This window comes from Danio aesculapii, chromosome 16, assembly GCF_903798145.1.
Source record: "Danio aesculapii chromosome 16, fDanAes4.1, whole genome shotgun sequence".
In the NCBI taxonomy this organism is placed as follows: domain Eukaryota; kingdom Metazoa; phylum Chordata; class Actinopteri; order Cypriniformes; family Danionidae; genus Danio; species Danio aesculapii.
The window spans coordinates 4,304,625-4,324,624 of record NC_079450.1 but is presented as its reverse complement, the minus strand read 5'-3'; the positions used below and the strand labels follow the sequence as shown (position 1 = coordinate 4,324,624).

At 36.1% G+C, this 20,000-nt stretch overlaps 1 protein-coding gene across 1 annotated transcript in view; it reads left to right on the top strand.

Annotated features, from left to right (window-relative positions):
- Positions 1 to 20,000, top strand: part of LOC130243039 (mannosyl-oligosaccharide 1,2-alpha-mannosidase IC) — a 327,298-nt gene that overhangs the window by 230,860 nt on the left and 76,438 nt on the right. Inside the window, exon 3 of the mRNA XM_056475074.1 lies at positions 6,629 to 6,744. Within this exon, the coding sequence (XP_056331049.1) occupies positions 6,629 to 6,744 (116 nt within the window). The remainder of the gene's footprint in view (positions 1 to 6,628; positions 6,745 to 20,000) is intronic.

The following is a 20,000-nucleotide window of genomic DNA, read 5'->3' as shown; positions in this document are numbered from 1 at the left end:
AATAACTTGCCTAATTACCCTAACCTGCCTAGTTAACCTAATTAACCTAGTTAAGCCTTTAAATGTCACTTTAAGCTGTATAGAAGTGTCTTGAAAAATATCTAGTCTAATATTATGTACTGCCATCATGGAAAAGATAAAATAAATCAGTTATTAGAGATGAGTTATTAAAACTATTATGTTTAGAAATGTGTTGAAAAAATCTTCTCTCCGTTAAACAGGAATTGGGGAAAAAGATAAACAGGGGGGCTAATAATTCTGACTTCAACTGTAAATTGTTTGCACAACTTACCCTAAAAAATGTTGGAAATCCAATGTATGTTGTTTTTTCAGTGAAGTGGGACGTGAGTGTTTCTCTTTTGGCTTTTTGACGTCCTCTGCCGGTGACCTCATTAACCGACCCGCATCGGGATTAACCGGGGTCAAAGGTTAAGCTGGACCGCATCTCACAGGGGCGTGAAGCTTGATTAGAGATGAGCGAAGGGAAATGAGGAGAGGCGAAAAACTCCCTGAACGTCTGACGTGATGAGAACTGATAAACAACACTGATGACGGAGAGAATTGAGAGCAGATTAAATGATCATGGTTCGGCCTGATATGATGAGCAAAAAAATATGATCAAATGAGGAAGGGTCTATGTTGCTTCATAATTAGCTGTGTATATAACAAACACATGCATTAACCCTCTTTTTCTCTTACTCATCAGAAATTGGAAAATAATTTGAGAAAATCCTTTAAAAATGTTCAAAAACTCAACAATACACCTAAAATTTATGACCCTTTGGTAATGTTGGTGGCTGTTTTTGCTCTATTGACTTCCATTATAGTGACATTTTTTGATTGCAAAGTCATGACAGCATACACTCTCCGGCCACTTTATTAGGTACACCTTACTAGTACGGAGGTTGGACTCATTTTTGCCTTCAGAACTGCCTCAATCCTTCATGGCACAGATTCAACAAGGTACTGGAAATATTCCTCAGATTTTGCTCCATATTGACTTGGTAGCATCACACAGTTGCTGCAGATTTGTCGGCTGCACATCCATGATGTCAATCTCCCGTTCCACCACATCCCAAAGGAGCTCTATTGGATTGAGAACTGGTGACTGTGGAGGCCATTTGAGTACAGTGAACTCATTTCCATGTACAAGAAACCAGTCTGAGAGGATTCGGGCTTTATGACATGGTGCGTTATCCTGCTGGTAGTAGCGATCAGAAGATGGGGACACTGCGGTCATAAAGGGATGGACATGGTCAGTAACAATACTCAGGTAGGCTGTTGCGTTGACATGAAGCTCAATTGGTACTAAAGGGCCCAATGTGTGACAAGAAAATATCCCCCGTACCATTACACCACCACCAGCCTGAACCATTGACACAAGGCAGGATGGATTCATGCTTTCATGTTGTTGACGCCAAATTCTGACCCGACCATCCGAATGTGGCAGCAGAAATGGAGACTCATCAGACCAGGCAACGTTTCTCCAATCTTCTATTGTCCAGTTTTGGTGAGCCTGTGTGAATTGTAGCCTCAGTTTCCTGTTCTTAGCTGACAGGAGTGACACCCAGTGTGGTCTTCTGCTGCTGTAGCCCATCTTAGAAATTTCCATTAATGAGCAGTTGGACAGGTGTACCTAATAAAGTGACCAGTGAGTGTACAATCATGCATTCTTGGTTGTTGCTGGTTTTCCCTGCTGAGAAGAGGTAACATTTAACATTTTTACTGTTTATCATCAGTTGCAGTGCAAAAAAAGGTTAGTTTCTGCCTTCTATGAGGAGTATAGTGTGTGTGTCTGGATTAAAAGTTGTGTATTTGTCCTGTTTGTTTATTTATTGCTTTAGAAAGACAAGTTTCATAAAGACAACCTTTTTTTTCTATTTTTATATATATATACAATTATATATATATATATATATATATATATATATATATATATATATATATATATATATATATATATATATATATATATATATATATATATATATATATATATATATATATATATATATTTACAGTGCATTTATGGTGCTAAATATTAGGGTTGCCACGATACTGGAATTTGGTACCAATCGATACTGAAATTAATCAGTATTGATTGGTACCGATACCAAAAAAGGAGCAATTCATCAGCGGATCGCTTGTATGTCAGCTTACAGACAAACCAGCTGATCAACATGCCTTTGAAACACTCCAGTGTGCCTGTATCTGTGGTTACACTCAGTAAAACACTTAAAACACTTCAGTGAACTCAATGTATATGTGTGTGTGTATATATATATACATATATATATATATATATATATATATATATGTTACAGTATTTGCATGCATTAAGTCTATTTGCAATGTATATATGACAATAAATAGACATTTACCCATGCATTCATGCACCAGGGTCCTAAAACACTGCAGATTCCGAGGTATTTTCACCAGAAATTAGTTATTGGCACTCTTTTCAGTGCATATTTGTCTGTGTGTGTGTCTGTGTGCATGTGTTAAATGTGTATTGGCCCTGTTTGTTTATTGATTGATTTAAAGAGACATGTTAAATCATATTTTAGTGCATTTCTCTGTTTGGTTTTTCAACTAAGTCTATTTGCAATGTATATATGATACTTAATAAACATTTATCCATTCAGTCATGCACCACGGTTCAAAATGAACACTTGTAGACAGCCAACAGCAAGTAAAAACTTGGTTACTGTAGTAAAAACTAATGTATATTACAGTATTTATTACAGTTGGTCTATTTCACTATATCGTTTCACAGCATTCGCTAACAAAGAGATGTACTTAATATTAATATAACACACAGTTTATTGTCCAAAAACACTGTACTATTCTGTAATATGAACTAAATTGGCTGTAGTGTATGAGTGTGTGTGAATGTGAGAGTGTATGGGTGTTTTTCAGTACTGGGTTGCAGCTAGAAGGGCATCCACTGCATAAAACATATGCCAGAATAGTTGGTGGTTCATTCTGCTGTGGTTACTCTTTATAAATAAGGGACTAAGCTGAAGAAAAATGAATGACTGGTGTTTTTTTCGTCTGAGATATCTCACACACACGATGCTTTCATTATTATTTACAGCACACAAGCATGCGTGCATTAAGCATCCAAACTATCCTAATGACCTAAAACGCTGCAGATTTCGAGGTATTTTCACCAGCAGTGAGTTATTGGCACTCTTTTCAGTGCACACGCTGCTTTTTTGTGATAGCGCTGTGTGTAATCGGCAGCATTGCTCTTAGTTGCATCACATTATCAGACGACGCTCAGGGCCAAGATTTTGCGCGACGTCTCATTTGCTGAAATCCTGCTCCGCCTGCTGTATTTCGAGGGAGGTGATGGGAGAGGCCGTGGCCTGTGGGTGTTGGTTTTTCAGCACTTTTTTCACCCTTCTTAAGCTCCTAATTGAAATGCTCATTAAACCTATGCGACAGCAAGGATCCTGCATGTGAGTTTAGAGAGTTCGACATTGAAACGCATTGTTTTTATTGCCTCATCCGCAGCCGTCGGACGGATGAGATGCGTGTCATTGTTTTGTCAGCATCATCTCTCTACATATAACATGCTTTTGATCGCTACCCCCACGCTCTCCTCCTCCAGCAATAAAGAGCTTGTTTTGTGCGCAGGGTTTTGTGTGCTTTCTCTACATTAAAGGGGGTGAAGCGCGGGCTATCTTGTTTAAGGTCGAGTGAATTAAACGAAAGCCTGGAAATATTTTTCATTAAGGAATTTAATAAGTTGAAATTAAATGCAGCTCTGGGTTCCAGGGCTCTCTTTGTGTGAATAATGGACGGGAAGTTTTGACTTTAGATGGTATTCTGCTTTTGTTGGTAACACTTTAGTTTAGACAACTCATGGTATTATCTGTAAAACAACGAGCTGTTTACACGCCCCCGAAATGACACTTTTTAACACATTATAAAATAATCTGAAGTCTGTTTTAAACTGAACCTAAACTGGCACACTCAGAAGAACCATATTATTAATATTAAATCTTTTTATACCTTTATAAATATTAAACCTGTTTGCTGAGGCAAAGCCATCAATTGTCAAGAGTTACTGTATATCAGTTTTTTGGTTTCTTTGTTTTTTCAGTTATACCCAGATTTAGGGCTGCACGATTAATCGAAAAAAGATCACGATCTCGATTCGACCCTACACACGATCTTAATTCAGCTTTTCTACGATTCAGCCAATTATATTTTTAAGGTCAGGAGAGAAGCAAGGCAGTCGCACAAGTCTTCACAGCAACATTGACACCTTCAAATGGCGTCAAAAGTGTCACATACTGTATTTATAAGGTGTAATTCATCCAGAAATGTCATTTCTGTCTTCATGTAATGATGTATTTGTGGCTGTGAAATCACACGTGAGCTGACCGCCAGCTGTTTGTTTACTTCCGAGAATGTGCACGCATGATGCTTACTTTAGTGAACAGAAGCTGCATAGGCTGTGAATAACATGTAATGAAGTTGAAAATAACATTCAGTTTATTGCACAGAGCGATCGTTTGAGGGCCCTGCGGGAGGTTTGATTTGCATGCGTGTGTTTTTTCTCACAGTGACAGCAGCCATAAGCCGCACTCGGAAGTGAAAGTGAAACCTGTGCGCACATTAATGATCATATCGCATTTTACAATTATGATTACGACAAGCATTTAATATGTTTTTCTTTCATAGCGAAAGTGTTGTGCATGAAAATAAACGTTTACTGTGTCAGTATAACAACCCTAGCCTATATATAATGTTGAATATAATGCAAGAAGGAATCTGATAATGACAAATGTCTCATTTTACCAGTGAAAACAAATGGTCTAATAATGTTGTCAATAACAGATGTCAAGCACATGTCTTAAACATAATAAATCAACTTTATAATTATGAATAGTTATATTCTGATGTCATCATTTTACTGTGAATTAACAAACAGGACATATTGAAAGTCTGTTTAAGTCCACCATAATGACTATACAAAACTGAGAATTTGAATCAACAGTAGACCTACACATAAGCCTAATATTATTATTATTGTTTTACCACATGTTTGAGAATTAACAATAATAATAATAGGCTAATCATATTAATCTTTATTTTACATTTACAGAATCGTGAGAAAATCATGATCTTGATTTTAAGCAAATAAAAATTGTGATTCACATTTCAGCCAGAATCGTGCAGCCCTCCCCAGGTTTTATTTTTAATCATACTTTTTTGCGTAATGTTTTTATGGTTATAAACAGCATACATGAAGAACGAAATGGACATTCTGTATATTGCACTTTACTCTCAGAAAAAATTATGCCCCGATAAATTTGACTTTTATGGGTACGCTGTAAAAAATATCAGTAAATTAGCAGTTTACCAGTATGTTGTCATATTTTTATTTTTGTATTTTGTCCTGCACAGGTCCTGCACAGGTGATGATTTAGCTCTCTTTGGCCCAATCCTAATTCTACCCCTTACCCCTACCCCTCATTTCATTTCATACTCCGCGTTCATGTGAAGAGGTACCGGTGTCCCAATTCTTTTTAGCTTGAAGGCGTAGGGCTAATGGGGAAGGGCTAGATAGCCTTTGAAACTGAGAATACAGCATCTACAATAGCATCATGGCTCCCCACGGAAGTCATGAGATGCACAAATTAGTATTTTTTGTCATTATAACAAATTTTTACGACAAACAAGCACATTTTTTAATACATTCATAATCGTGTTCGTGTTTTACCGTCCTGCTTAAAAAAAACACTAAAATAAAAACCGCTAAATTTCGCGATCTGTAATCCCTAATGATAACTCCGGTATTGTAGACCCACAACATACATTCACATCTGTGTTTACATAGATGAATATGGCCATGTTGTAAATACATAGCAAATTATGATCTTATTGCCACATTAGATTGTAACATGATATATACCGGGCGAAGCAGTGGCGCAGTAGGTAGTGCTGTCGCCTCACAGCAAGAAGGTTGCTGGGTTGCTGGTTCGAGCCTTGGCTCAGTTGGCGTTTCTGTGTGGAGTTTGCATGTTCTCCCTGCGTTGGCGTGGATTTCCTCCGGGTGCTCCGGTTTCCCAGACAGCCCAAAGACGTGCAGTACAGGTCAATTGGGAAGGCTAAATTGTCCGTAGTGTGTGAATGTGTGTCCCAGTGATGGGTTGTGCCTGGAAGGGCATCCGTTGCGTAAAACAAATGTTGGATGAGTTGGCGGTTCATTCCGCTGTGGCGACCCCAGATTAATAAAGGGACTTAGCCGAAAAGAAAATGAATGAATGATATATGCCTTCAGTGATTTCCTGAAGAGAAATACAAAGAAATAACCCAACTGGAATCACTACAGCTACATCACTACAGAGATGACAATTCGTGATGTGCAGGTGCTGTAGTGCTGTCCCATTTCTTAGGGGTACATTTTAAACCCCTTCCCCTTCACACTCCAAGGCCAAAGGATAAGGGAAAGGGAAGGAGTAGGGGTACAAAAATTGGGATTGGGCCATTGACTCATTATATAAAAACGCTGACTTATTCACAAATGTTTTAGGCCATATTCCAGCTTTACGCGAAATCTTTGGATGTAAACCGATAGTAACTTCATATGTTATGTGTGTTGTGTTTTCAGGTGGTCTACGAGGAGCCTCAATCGTGGATTCTCTGGACACGCTGTACATCATGGGCCTCATGGAGGAGTATGAAGAAGCAAAGGAATGGGTCCAAAACAGCCTCGACCTGAACTCGGTGAGCAAACGCTGTTGAGTTTGGAATCGCTAGCATTCCTCTGTGGATAAGCAGCTCTGAACTGGTTGTAAATTGTGGGCCGTCTGAAGCACTTTTGTAAGAGCCTCGTATCGATCTGAAGCTCTGCTGGAATCAATTGTTTCTTTTAACCAACATCCAGTCGAGGGAATTGAGATGGTTTTGGTCCAAATCAAACATTCTTTAGTGGATGAAAGGCCTCCGTTGTGGCTCTTTGTTGACTGGACTGGTTCTTTGGGTGCTCCGTGTGCTGCGGGAATTTATGAATGATTTGGAGAGCGATGTAGGACGACGGACGATTGAAGGAAAGATGAAGAGGGCGTGACTTCTTCACAGAATCATCCTGTGATAATAGACATCTAGAGCAGTTATAGGTCTGCCAGTAATGCAGCGAGAGAGAGATTACACACTGATATACAGCTCAGACGGGAAACTACCATTTGCAATTTGAAGAATAGCTAGATTAGATTGCAACTAAAGTCTTTGCTTATATTGTCATCACTATAGGTTTATAGGCTATTGTTTTAAATAAATGTTCTGAATGGTTGCTTGATTATGAGGTTGTTGTACTGTAAGCAGTTGTGTATCCTTTCTTTGATGTACAACCACAACTTAATGAATCAGACAGAATGATAAAATCTTAGAAGAGATTGTGCAAATTATGAATACATTAACCTGCAGTCTTGACACGCTCCGCACATCATTCTTTAAAACTGTCTTTTACTGTTTAGAAATGGATCTCCTAAAAGTGGTAAATGTTTCACTTCTCTCAGAGACTCCCAAATCCACTTAAAACTGCAGTTGTTAAACTCCTCTTGAAAAAGAGCAACCTGCACAACACCCTATTGAGCAGTTACAGGCCAATTTCAAATCTCCCTTTCATTGGCAAAATCACTGAAAAAGTTCAGATTAACAAGTTCTTAAGCTCTAAAGGGTGTTTAGACAATTCTCAATCTGGTTTCAGAGCTTATCACAGGACAGAGAGCGCCCTTATAAATATAATCAATGATATCCGCCTAAATACAGATTCAGGCAAACTAACAGTGCTGGTGTTGTTTGATCTTAGTGCTGCGTTTGACGATCACAGCGTACTGGCTGATAGTCTGAAAAACTGGATTGGGCTGCCTGGGATGATCCTCAATTGGTTCAGATCTTACCTTGAAGGAAGAGGTTACTATGTCAGTATAGGTGACCATAGGTCGAGGTGGACCCCCATGACGTGGTATCCTGACAAGGTTAAATTCTGGCACCTCTCCTGTTTAACCTTTTATATGCTTACTCTGAGCCAAATAATGAGAACGAACCAAATTTCCTACCACAGCTATGCTGATGACACTCAGATCTACCTAGCCTTACTGCCTAATGAATTCAGCCCCATTGACACCCTCTGCCAATGCATTGATGAAATAAAAAAAAAAATGGATGTGCCAAAACTTTCTTCAGTTAAACAAAAAGAAAGTGTTTACGTTTGGGGACAGAGATGAGGTTCTCAAGGTGAATGCGTACCTTGGCACTGAAGGTCAAACAACAAAAAATAAGGTCAAGAATCTTGGTGTGACTCTGGAGTCAGATCTGAGGTTCAATAGTCATGTTAAAGCAGTTAGTAAATCAGCATACTATCATCTCAAAAACATTGCAAGAATTAGATGCTATGTTTCTAGTGAAGACTTAGGCCCAATCCCAATTCTATTTTTGTACCCCTACCCCTTCCCCTTGGTCCTTAAAAACAAGTGTTAAGGGGAAGTGCTTCAAAATTTACCCCTAAGAATTGGGACAGCACTACAGCACCTGCACACGTCACCATATGTCATCATGATCTCTTGCTTCATATGAGTTAGTAGTTATTCCAGTTGTGTTATTTTCTGGTATTTATCTTTAGGAAATCACTGAAGGCATATATCATGTTATCATAATGCTCTAATGTGGTAATAAGTTCGTAACTGTACTGTGTATTTACACCGTGGCCATATTCATCTATGTAAACACACCAAAAACAACATTAACGTTATAGCAGACACTGTAAAAATCTCATTCCCAGCCACTAGACTTTTCTGACAGGGGATTCGACTGTCAGAATGTTGTGGGACTGCTATACAGGAGTTATTATTAGGGATTATAGATCAGGAAATTTTGCGTTTTTTATTTTAGCAGGTTTTTTTTAAAGCATGACGGTAAAACATGAACGTGGTTATGAATACATTAAAACATGTGCTTGTTTGTTGTAAAAATTCGTAATAATGACAAAAAAATACTAATTTGTGGATCTCCTAACTTCCGGGTGCAACTGTAGCTGCAGCTCCTGAAAAATCTTTGTTCAAAGGGCTATCTACCCCCTCCCCTTAGCCCTACGCCTTCAAGTTAAGAGAATTGGGACACCCCTACCCCTTAGCGAGAGCGCACAAAATGAGGGGTAGAGGTAAGGGCAAGGGCTAAGAGGTAGAATTGGGATTGGGCCTTAAAGAAACTTGTTCATGCTTTTATCAGCAGCAGGGTGGATTACTGTAATGGCCTCCTCACTGGCCTTCCCAAAAACACAGTCAGACAGTTGCAGCTCATCCAGAACGCTGTTGCAGAATTCTGACCAGAACCAGAAAGTGCAGTTACATTTAGAATAGATTTTAGCTGGGATGAATCGGCCTTCAGCTACTAACAGCGCCCTCTGCTGCTGGAATCAGCTTCCAGAAATGATCAGATGTGCTCCAACATTAGACGCGTTCAAATCAAGACTGAAAACATATCTCTTTAGCTTACTGAATGAGCATTGTGCTACGTCCGACAGGTCGTACTATTATGCCTTACTTTTCTTTTACATTCTTTTATAACCTGTTTAACACATTTTCTTATACACTTGTCTCTTTTATTCCTGTTTATGTAAAGCACTTTGAATTGCCACTGTGTATGAAATGTGCTATAGAAATAAATTTGCCTTGCCTTGAATGGTTGCTTGGATACAAGGGTTGCTGTGCTGTTACTTAGATGTTCTAAATGGTTGCTAGGGGGATGCCAGAATATGTGGATGTTGTGTTTAGTTGCTTGGAGATTTATTATCGGTTATTTAGGTGTTCTAAATAGTTGCTAGAATACTGGAAAGTAGTAAGTAGTTTCTGTGCCATTGCTTAGTTTCTGAATAGTTGGCATGGTGTTGATATGATACTAGGATGTTGTGCATAGTGCTATGTTGTTGCTAAGTGTTTGATTAGGATTTCTGATGGTTGTGGGTAGTTGCTGTGATGTTACTGAGATGTTCTAAATGGTTGTTAGAGTGTTGCTATTATATGTTGTGGGTGGTTGCTTGGTGATTGATAAGTGGTTATGTAGGTGTTCTGAATGGCTGCTAGGATACTGGGATGTAGTGAGTAGTCACTGTGCGATTGCTTACAGCCAAGTTCTGAAAGGTTGCTAGTGTGTTACTATAAATGAAATGCATTTGTTTAAGGAGAGTGTGTGTAATAAAGCTGAAGTGGTTTTGTTTTTACAGTGTAGTAAAGCGGGCCGTCTAGTTTAGTTGTATCAGTTTGCACTTTCTACTTTGACAGCCAGAAGTTTGGATTTCATAACACTTGATATTGAGATTTCTGACAGTGTAAAATGGCTTGTTAAAATCCGTCATTCAGCAGTTTTCACGTCTTCTGAGCTGCTGTCATTGATCAAGCAGAACGGTCTTATTGCATTCAGATGCACGGCAGAGAACTGCTCTGATTTTTTCCCTGAAGCTTCTTTGGCAGTTCATTAAAGGCACCAGTGGTGTTTTGAATGTGGTGCTGGTGAGAAGCCCAGTTGTGCATATGAATGATGCATTCTGATTGGTCTTTTCAAGTGTGTATGGAAACTCACACTAGATACAACTTAGCTGGACGTCTTTCAGAATTCATCGGTGATGCTTTTAAAATTGAGTTGAGGTAGCAAATAGAATATGTAATTGATATCTGGATTTAATACATTTAAATTAAAATCAAACTTGTTTAGTTTTTATGCATTTGTGATTTGTTTTATTTGCTCAGGCACTGCAAAAAAAATCCAGAGTTGGCTCTTTTTAATCTTTTGCCTTTTGACAGATTTTAAGGTAGCACCCTGAAAAAGTAAATATTATAATTTAACTATTAAACAACAGTCTCAAAATGTATGTTGTGAATAGCAATTACAGTACAATGCAAACATTCCCACGATTACAACCCAGGCTCATTCTGAAAATGTCCCCTATATACATTTCTGGAGATTGCGAATCATGTAGCCAGAAGAACGTATGGCTGCATTTCGTCTTTAAAACAACCGTTACAGGGCGGTATGATGCTGTTCCTTTTTCGAGCTGACTGCTTACCTCCATATGCACGGCTTTCCCACTGTTACCTTTTTAAAACACTGTCAGTTAGGTTTGGGGAAGGAAGTGGGCGGGTCAATCATTGCTTTTGAAAACACTATTGGTTGGGTTTAAGGAAGGTGGTGGGCGGGTCAATTGGTGCTTTTGAAAACACTATTGGTTGGGTTTAGAGAAGGTGGTGGGCGGGTCAATTGGTGCTTTTGAAAACACTATTGGTTGGGTTTAGAGAAGGTGGTGGGCGGGTCAATTGGTGCTTTTGAAAACACTAGTGGTTGGGTTTAGGGAAGGTGGTGGGCGGGTCAATTGGTGCTTTTGAAAACACTATTGGTTGGGTTTACAAAAGACGGTGGGCGGGTCAATTGGTGCTTTTGAAAACACTTTTGGTTGGATTTAGGGAAGGCGGTGGGCGGGTCAATTGGTGCTTTTGAAAACACTATTGGTTGGGTTTAGAGAAGGTGGTGGGCGGGTCAATTGGTGCTTTTAAAAACACTATTGGTTGGGTTTACAAAAGACGGTGGGCGGATCAATTGGTGCTTTTGAAAACACTTTTGGTTGGATTTAGGGAAGGCAGTGGGCAGGTCAATCAGTGCTTTTGAAAACCCTATCGATTCGATTTAGGGAAGAAGGAGGGTGGGTCAGTAGATTGGTCAGTCAGTCAGTCCGTCAGTCCATCAGTCAGTCAGACAGTCAGTCGACAGGGGTCTCTGGTGGATTTATGTGAGAATAGCAGGTGCAAATGGCACTCGTGAGAGAAATTTGAGATGAAATGGTGTACACAGTGGCCTCTGGTGGATTCGCAAAAACAAAACCTGCAAAAACCTCCTGGAACGTATCTGGCCCTCTCCAGAAATGTATAGAAAGGTACATTATCAGAATGAGTCTGGGTTGCATTATTATGTAATGATGCAAAAAAAAGACTTAATTTAAAATATACATCAAAATCTGAATAAGTAAGTTGAATACGAAGGATTATATAAGGATTGTTTGTGAAGTTTCTAGGAATTCTGAATTCTGAATGGTTGGGTACAAGGAGACAATGGGTGGTCGGTATGCATTTGTATTAATTCAAAAAAGTAGTTGAAGCATTATTAGAGTACCATTATTGGGTTTCTTGGCTGTACCTAAATGGCAACTAGGTGTTCTGAATGGTTAGGGTACTCTGTGGAGGGCAGTTGCAAGAACTGTTCATTATTTCATGTCCATTTCTGTAACTGACACTTCAGAGCTGAACATAAACCAGTTTATAAAAAACAAACGTGTCTATTGGAAGTCAGTAAATTCTTCATTATGTTCATTTAATTCAGTTAATCATCAGATTTTTATACATACAAACTTGTACAGCTCTCTTTATGGGGACATCCTATAGATATAATGGTGTTTCTACTGTACAGACTGTATATTCTAACCCTCGACACCAACTGTTACCCCGTAAACTAACTCTCGCATGAAACAATCAGCATTTTAACATCTGCATTACTTCATTGTGTGTGATTTTTAAGTTGTTTTCCTATGGAGACCAAAAAAACCACAAGGGCAAAATTACTAGTATTGCTATACTTGTGGGGACGTTTGGTCTCCATATGCAAGGCACACCACTCATACTCTTGTTTTTGTGAATTGTCGGGACATTCCATGGGTTTCCATTGTTTTTATACCCCTCAAACTACAATACGCTGTATATATTTATATGCCTTTTCGATAATGGGGGACTTCATACCCATGACAATATATAAATATGTGTCCTGGTATGTCACAAACACACACACATACACTCAAAGTTATAGTTAACTATATGTTATATGCCTATTGAAAATGGGGATGTGGGCAATTTATTATCACAATAGCTCTGTCATACCCTTGTCAATATTTTAGATTAGATTAGATTCAACTTTATTACACATGTACAAGTACAAGGCAACATAATGCAGTTTAGGTCTAACCAGCAGTGCAATAGCAGCAAGTGCAGGATGTAGTGCAATTATAGTGGAGAGACAGAGATACAGCCAATTCAATGAATGGGGATGATCGGGAGGCCATGATTGGTAAGGGCGAATGGAGGGACTTTGGCCAGGACACTGGAGTTTCACCCCTACTCTTTACGAAAAGTGCCATGGGATTTATAATGACCACAGAGTTAGGACCTCGGTTTAACATCTCATCTGAAAGACGGCACTCACTGACAGTATAGAGTTCCCTTCACTATACTGGGGCATTAGGACTCACACAGACTGCAGGTTGAGCGCCCCCTGCTGGCCTCACTAACATCACTTCCAGCAGCAACCTAGTTTTCCCCTGTGGTCTCCCATCCAGGTACTGACCAGGCTCAGCCCTGCTTTGCTTCAGTGAGTAACCGGTCGTGGGCTGCAGGGTGATATGGCTTGTGTTCTGATATGTCACAAACAGACACACACACACACACATACACACCCTCACTCAGAGTTGTGCAGTAATTAGATGACTGTGGCAGGACTGTGATGAAGGTCCTGCAGGATCAGCATCATCTGATGAGGTGAAGCAGACTCTGTCATGAATACACACGGTGTAGATTTACTCTACACACTTGCTCATAGAGAAAGCCGGTTTGGTGCGTCACTCCATCAATATTTCAGTCAGTCTCCTGCTGCACTCTTCAGTTTGTCCACCGTCATGCTCTGTGAAGCCACCCCTCAGCTGTCTAATCTACACAGATGTGGCAGTCGATGTGTCTGTATCAGAAAGAAAAAGACGTGTAGATAAAGTGTGACCCTCATATCAGTCAGACTGATCAGTTGATCATTCCAAGTTGAAGTGCATTTAAAGCTGTTAAAGAACCACACATACACGTGCACAGACACACACCAGTTGTGAGTGCCTCCCCATGTCAATTATGGTCACAGCAATGGATATAGGCAAACAGAAAATCGTATTGTATTTTACTAACTAACTAACTAACTAACTAACTAACTAACTAACTAACTAACTAACTAACTAACCAACTATGCCATGTGTAGTATTTACTATCACTTTAATGTATTTATAAAATATAATATTGTGTAATTTCATTCATTCATTCATTCATTCATTCATTCATTCATTCATTCATTCATTCATTCAGGCATCTCATGAGTAGAGTGTATTATTTACCATTCCAGTGTATTTATTAGGTTTAATATTGTCTAAAATTATTGATTGATTCATTCATAGATAGTATTTAGTATCTCATTCCAGTGTATTCATTAGATATAATTGTGTCATTCATTCAATCATTCATTCGTTCATTCATTCATTCATTCATTCATTCATTCATTCATTCATTCATTCATTCATTCATTCAGGCATCTCATGAGTAGAATGTATTATTAACTACTCCAGTGTATTTATTAGGTTTAATATTGTGTAAATTCATTCATTCATTCATTCATTCTTTCTTTCATTCTTTCATTCAGGCATATAGAATGTATTATTTACCATTCCAGTGTATTTATTAGGTTTATTTTGTAAATTAAATTATAATTAATTAATTCATTCATGCATCTGTTCATCCATTCATAAATAATATTTAGTATTTAATTCCAGTTTATTTATTACATATAAAATTGTGTAATTTCATTCCTTCATTCATTCATTCAGACAATTCCAGCATGTTTATAAGATATAATATTGTGTAAATTAATTAATTAATCCATCCACACATACTTACATCCATTAATTCATTCATAAGTTGAGAATTTAGTATCTCATTCCAGTGTATTCATTAGATATAATTTGGTGTCAATTAATAAATTCATTCATTCATTCATTCATTCATTCATTCATTCAGGCATCTCATGAGTAAAATGTATTATTTACCATTCCAGTGTATTTATTAGGTTTAATATTGTGTAAATTAATTAATTAATTAATTCATTCATTCATTTATGCATCCATTCATCCATTCATAAATATTAATTAGTATGTCATTCCAGTTTATTTATTACATGTAATATTGTGCAATTTCATTCATTCATTCATTCATTCAGGCATCTCATGAGTAGAATGTATTATTTACCATTCCAGTGTATTTATTAAATTTAATATTGTGTAAATTCATTCATTCATTCATTTAGACAATTTATTCTGTGTATTTATTAGATATAATATTCTGTAAATTAATTAATTTATCCATCCATTCATTCACTCATTCATTCATAAATTTAGAATTTAGTATCTCATTCCAGTTTTTAGATATAATATTGTGAAAATTCATTCATTCATTCATTCATTCATTCATTCATTCATTCATTCATTCTTTCATTTAGACATATTTCATGAGTAAAATGTATTATTTACCAAGTGTATTTATTAGATTTAATATTGTGTAAATTCATTGATTGATTCATTCATCCATTAATAGTATTTAGTATCTCATTCCAGTGTATTCATTAAATACAATCTTGTGTCAATTCATTCATTCATTTATTCATTCATTTAGACAATTCATTCTGTGTATTTATTAGATATAATATTCTGTAAATTAATTAATTCATCCATCCATCCATTCATTCATTCATTCATTCATTCATAAATTTAGAATTTAGTATCTCATTCCAGTTTTTAGATATAATATTGTGAAAATTAATTCATTCATTCATTCATTCATTCATTCATTTAGACATATTTCATGAGTAAAATGTATTATTTACCAAATGTATTTATTAGATTAAATATTGTGTAAATTCATTGATTGATTGATTCATTCATAAATAGTATTTAGTATCTCATTCCAGTGTATTCATTAAATACAATTTTGTGTCAATTCATTCATCCATTCATTCATTCATTCATTCATTCATTCATTCATTCATTCATTCAGGCATCTCATGAGTAAAATGTATTATTTACCATTCCAGTGTGTTTATTAGGTTTAATATTGTGTAAATTCATTCATTCATTCATTCATTCATTCATTTATGCATCCGTTCATCCATTTTTAAATAATAATTAGTATTTCATTCCAGTTTATTTATTTTATGTAATATTGTGCAATTTCATTCATTCATGCATTCATTCATTCATTCATTCAGGCATCTCATGAGTAGAATGTATTATTACCATTCCAGTGTATTTATTAATTTAATATTGTGTAAATTCATTCATTCATTCATTCATTCATTCATTTAGACAATTCATTCTGTGTATTTATTAGATATAATGTTCTGTAAATTAATTAATTCATCCATCCATCCATCCATTCATTCATTCATTCATTTATAAATTTAGAATTTAGTATCTCATTCCAGTTTTTAGATATAATTTGGTGAAAATTCATTCATTCATTCATTCATTCATTCATTCATTCATTCATTCATTCATTCATTCATTCAGACATATTTCATGAGTAAAATGTATTATTTACCAAATGTATTTATTAGATTTAATATTGTGTAAATTTATTGATTGATTGATTCATTCATTCATAAATAGTATTTAGTATCTCATTCCAGTGTATTCATTAAATACAATTTTGTGTCAATTCATTCATTCATTCATTCATTCATTCATTCATTCATTCAATTATTCATTCAATCATTCATTCAGTCATTCAGTCATTCAGGCATCTCATGAGTAAATGTATTATTTACCATTCCAGTGTATTTATTAGGTTTAATAATGTGTAAATTCATTCATTCATTCATTTATGCATCCATTTATCCATTCATAAATATTAATTAGTATTTCATTCCGGTTTATTTATTGCATGTAATATTGTGCAATTTCATTCATTCAATCATTCATTCATTCATTCATTCATTCATTTAGACAATTCCACTGTGTTTATTGGATATAATATTGTGTAATTTAATTCATTCATTCATCCACCCATACATACATCCATTTATTCATTCATACATTTAAAATTTTGTATCTCAATCCAGTGTTTATTAGATATAATATTGTGAAAATTCATTCATTCATTCATTCATTCATTCATTCATTCATTCATTCATTCAGACATATTTCATGAGCAGAATTTGATGTTTATCATTTCGGTGTGTTTATTAGATATAATATTGTGTTAATTATTTGATTAGTTTATTGATTGATTGATTGATTCATTCATGCATTCATTCATCTTAGTGGAGAAAAATATGTGTGCTAAAAAGTCTTAAAGGCTAATTAAATGAACCAAACCCCTGAACTAAAGCATTTCAGCATATCACTCATCTGCGGAACTGAGGTCATAAAAATGATAATAACTGTATTTTAAAAAAGTTCATTAAAGCCATTTCCCTCAAGAAGAAGAAGAAGTCCACAGCTCAGCAGTTTCTTACTTTTCTACCAATCAGACACTTAAGTGTGTGTCACATTCTTATGCCTTCCTGAGACGCAGGCAGCTCATAAATATGCATGCGTGTATCACTCAGTCTGAGTCTGAAGAAAGACATTTAAGTGTTTACCTCTTCAATCATATTTCTCTCGAATTTTTCTCTCAGTGTTTTCTTCATATTAATTTCAGGAGCCCATAGCCGGTAAAAAATAAAATGAAAGACTGTATATTACTGCTGTTACTGCTGTATATTAGCACTTTAAAACAACACAGTGCGGACACTTTTGGCACAAATATTAAAAAAAAAAAAAAGAAATTTTAGGTAACTCTGTAGTGGGGTTTGGGTCATTTTAGGTTGCAAAATTCAATTTAGATTGTAAAAAAACAGTAGAATATCTGTTTTTGTTTCATAATAATTACACAGCGCAGGTAAAATAAGCAGATAAATGACATTTTTGCAATAAAACAACACAATACTGCAAATATTGTCACAGATATAATAATAATAGTAATAATAATCATAATAATATTAATAATAATTCCTTACATTTATATACTGCTTTTTTTACACTCTAAGCACTTTACACATTGGGGGAATCTCGTCATCCACCACCAGTGTGCAGCATCCACTTGGTTTTAATATCTCATTCGAAAGACGGCGCTCAGAAGAATGTGTAATATTGTTTTTATGTTAATTAAAAAACCTGTAGGTTCTTGAGGTAAAAAATAAATAAAGAAACAAATAAATAAATAAATAAATAAATAAAATTGTGTGTGTGTGTATATATATATATATATATATATATATATATATATATATATATATATATATATATATGATGTAAATTTTACTTACAATATTTGAGCTCAAAAAAGACATAACATAATTTTACGTTATTTTGGGTCATTGTAGGTTGCAGAATTCAGTTCGGGGGTCCGTGGATTACTCAATTAACTGGATTTGGTTATTGACGATTTGACACAGTCCAGGATTGATTTGTTCTTCAAAGCTCATCCGAGAGTTGTTGTCATATCAACAGGTCTGGCAGCTCAAACCAACTTGGGAGCAGGTTTATTTCATATAAACAGGATTAAATTGGGTCAGCTCAAGCAAAGGTAATACTGAAAGAATGTACAGAATACTGATATTTTCCTACAGTATAAAATAGTTTTTATTAGATTGTTTTAAAAGAAAGAAATAATAATATGCAATAATGCACATGTTTTGACCGCTATTGCCGGTGATTTGATGTTTCGCAATAGTTTCAGACACCTTTATCAAAATGCTTTTTCGATGCAAAATTAATTTAGACAGCCGTTTATTACGATACTATAGGCCAGTGGTTCTCAAACTTTTAAACCCGCGACCCCCATTGTAAGATCGTCAAGAACTCGCGACCCCCCACTACCAAAGCATATACAAACAATAAAAATAGCTTTTTTTTAAGCTGTTCACAATATTTTAACTATATTTACTACAGATTACAGGGCTCGAAATTAACATTTTGCTTGGTAACACTGGTGCTTCTAACTTTAAAAATGTAGGCGCACCAGCCAAAATTTAGTGGCTCCCACCAAATATTACACTGTTACTACAAGTTTTATAAACAGATTTATTGCATTTGAAAATCAACACTAATCAAAACTAACAAGCAAAATATATATATGCATGCGTGAGGAAAATATGTCTTAATGAAATCCCGTTATCACAAGAAAGACATTTTTATAACATAATTGAGGGAACAAAAGCTACACGGACGGATATCCCAAAAGATATCCCACAGACTTTACAGTGAATGCTAGTTATTTTCATAGCAGACTTGAAGCCAATGGAGGTCTTTTATCCACTCTTCAATAAGTATAGCTGGTGGATTAACATTCACCACATGATCAGTATCAGATGTGCCATATATTTGTACTTTAGGTGTTTCTAAGACAAAATCTGTCAGTGTTGTTTTCATTCTCTCGTCTTCAGCGCTTTACATTTTCGCGGTTTGTAGCTCCTGTCATCTGAAGACAGTAGGCGTTGACTGAGTGATTGACCAGCTGATTTTAAACCAATCATTCGGGTTCAGTTCTTAGAGCAGTGGGCCAATAAGAAGAGCGCGAAGGCGGGGCAAGCGTTGAAGGCTTTGTTTACTCTGCGGCAAGTTGACATGACAACAGTTTTAAAACTGTTCCTGACGCTGCGTTCCAAGTACAAGATGCATTCTGCCCGAGATGTGTCCTAAATACTTTATGAATCAGTAATATCTTTTTAAAAATCTGAAAATATTAGCTTTCACTTGTAATACTGAAAAATATTTATTATAATCACTGAAAATTACACAATTTTTAAATAACTCTCGCGCGACCCCTTGAAATTATTCTGCGACCCCCGCAGGGGTCGCGACCCCCAGTTTGGGAACCACTGCTATAGGCCTAAGCTACTATAATAAAGAAAATCTGCTCTAAAAGTAAACTAAATAAATTGGTAATACCTTGACACGTGAGTGTGTAATCCTGCAGCCTATTGCGTATCATATTTAAAAACCCCTGTATGAATTTTATATAGTTTTGCTCACATGCATAATTGAATATTAATCAGATGATGTCATTACGATGTTGTGCCATCAGCCAATCGTCCTTGCTGAT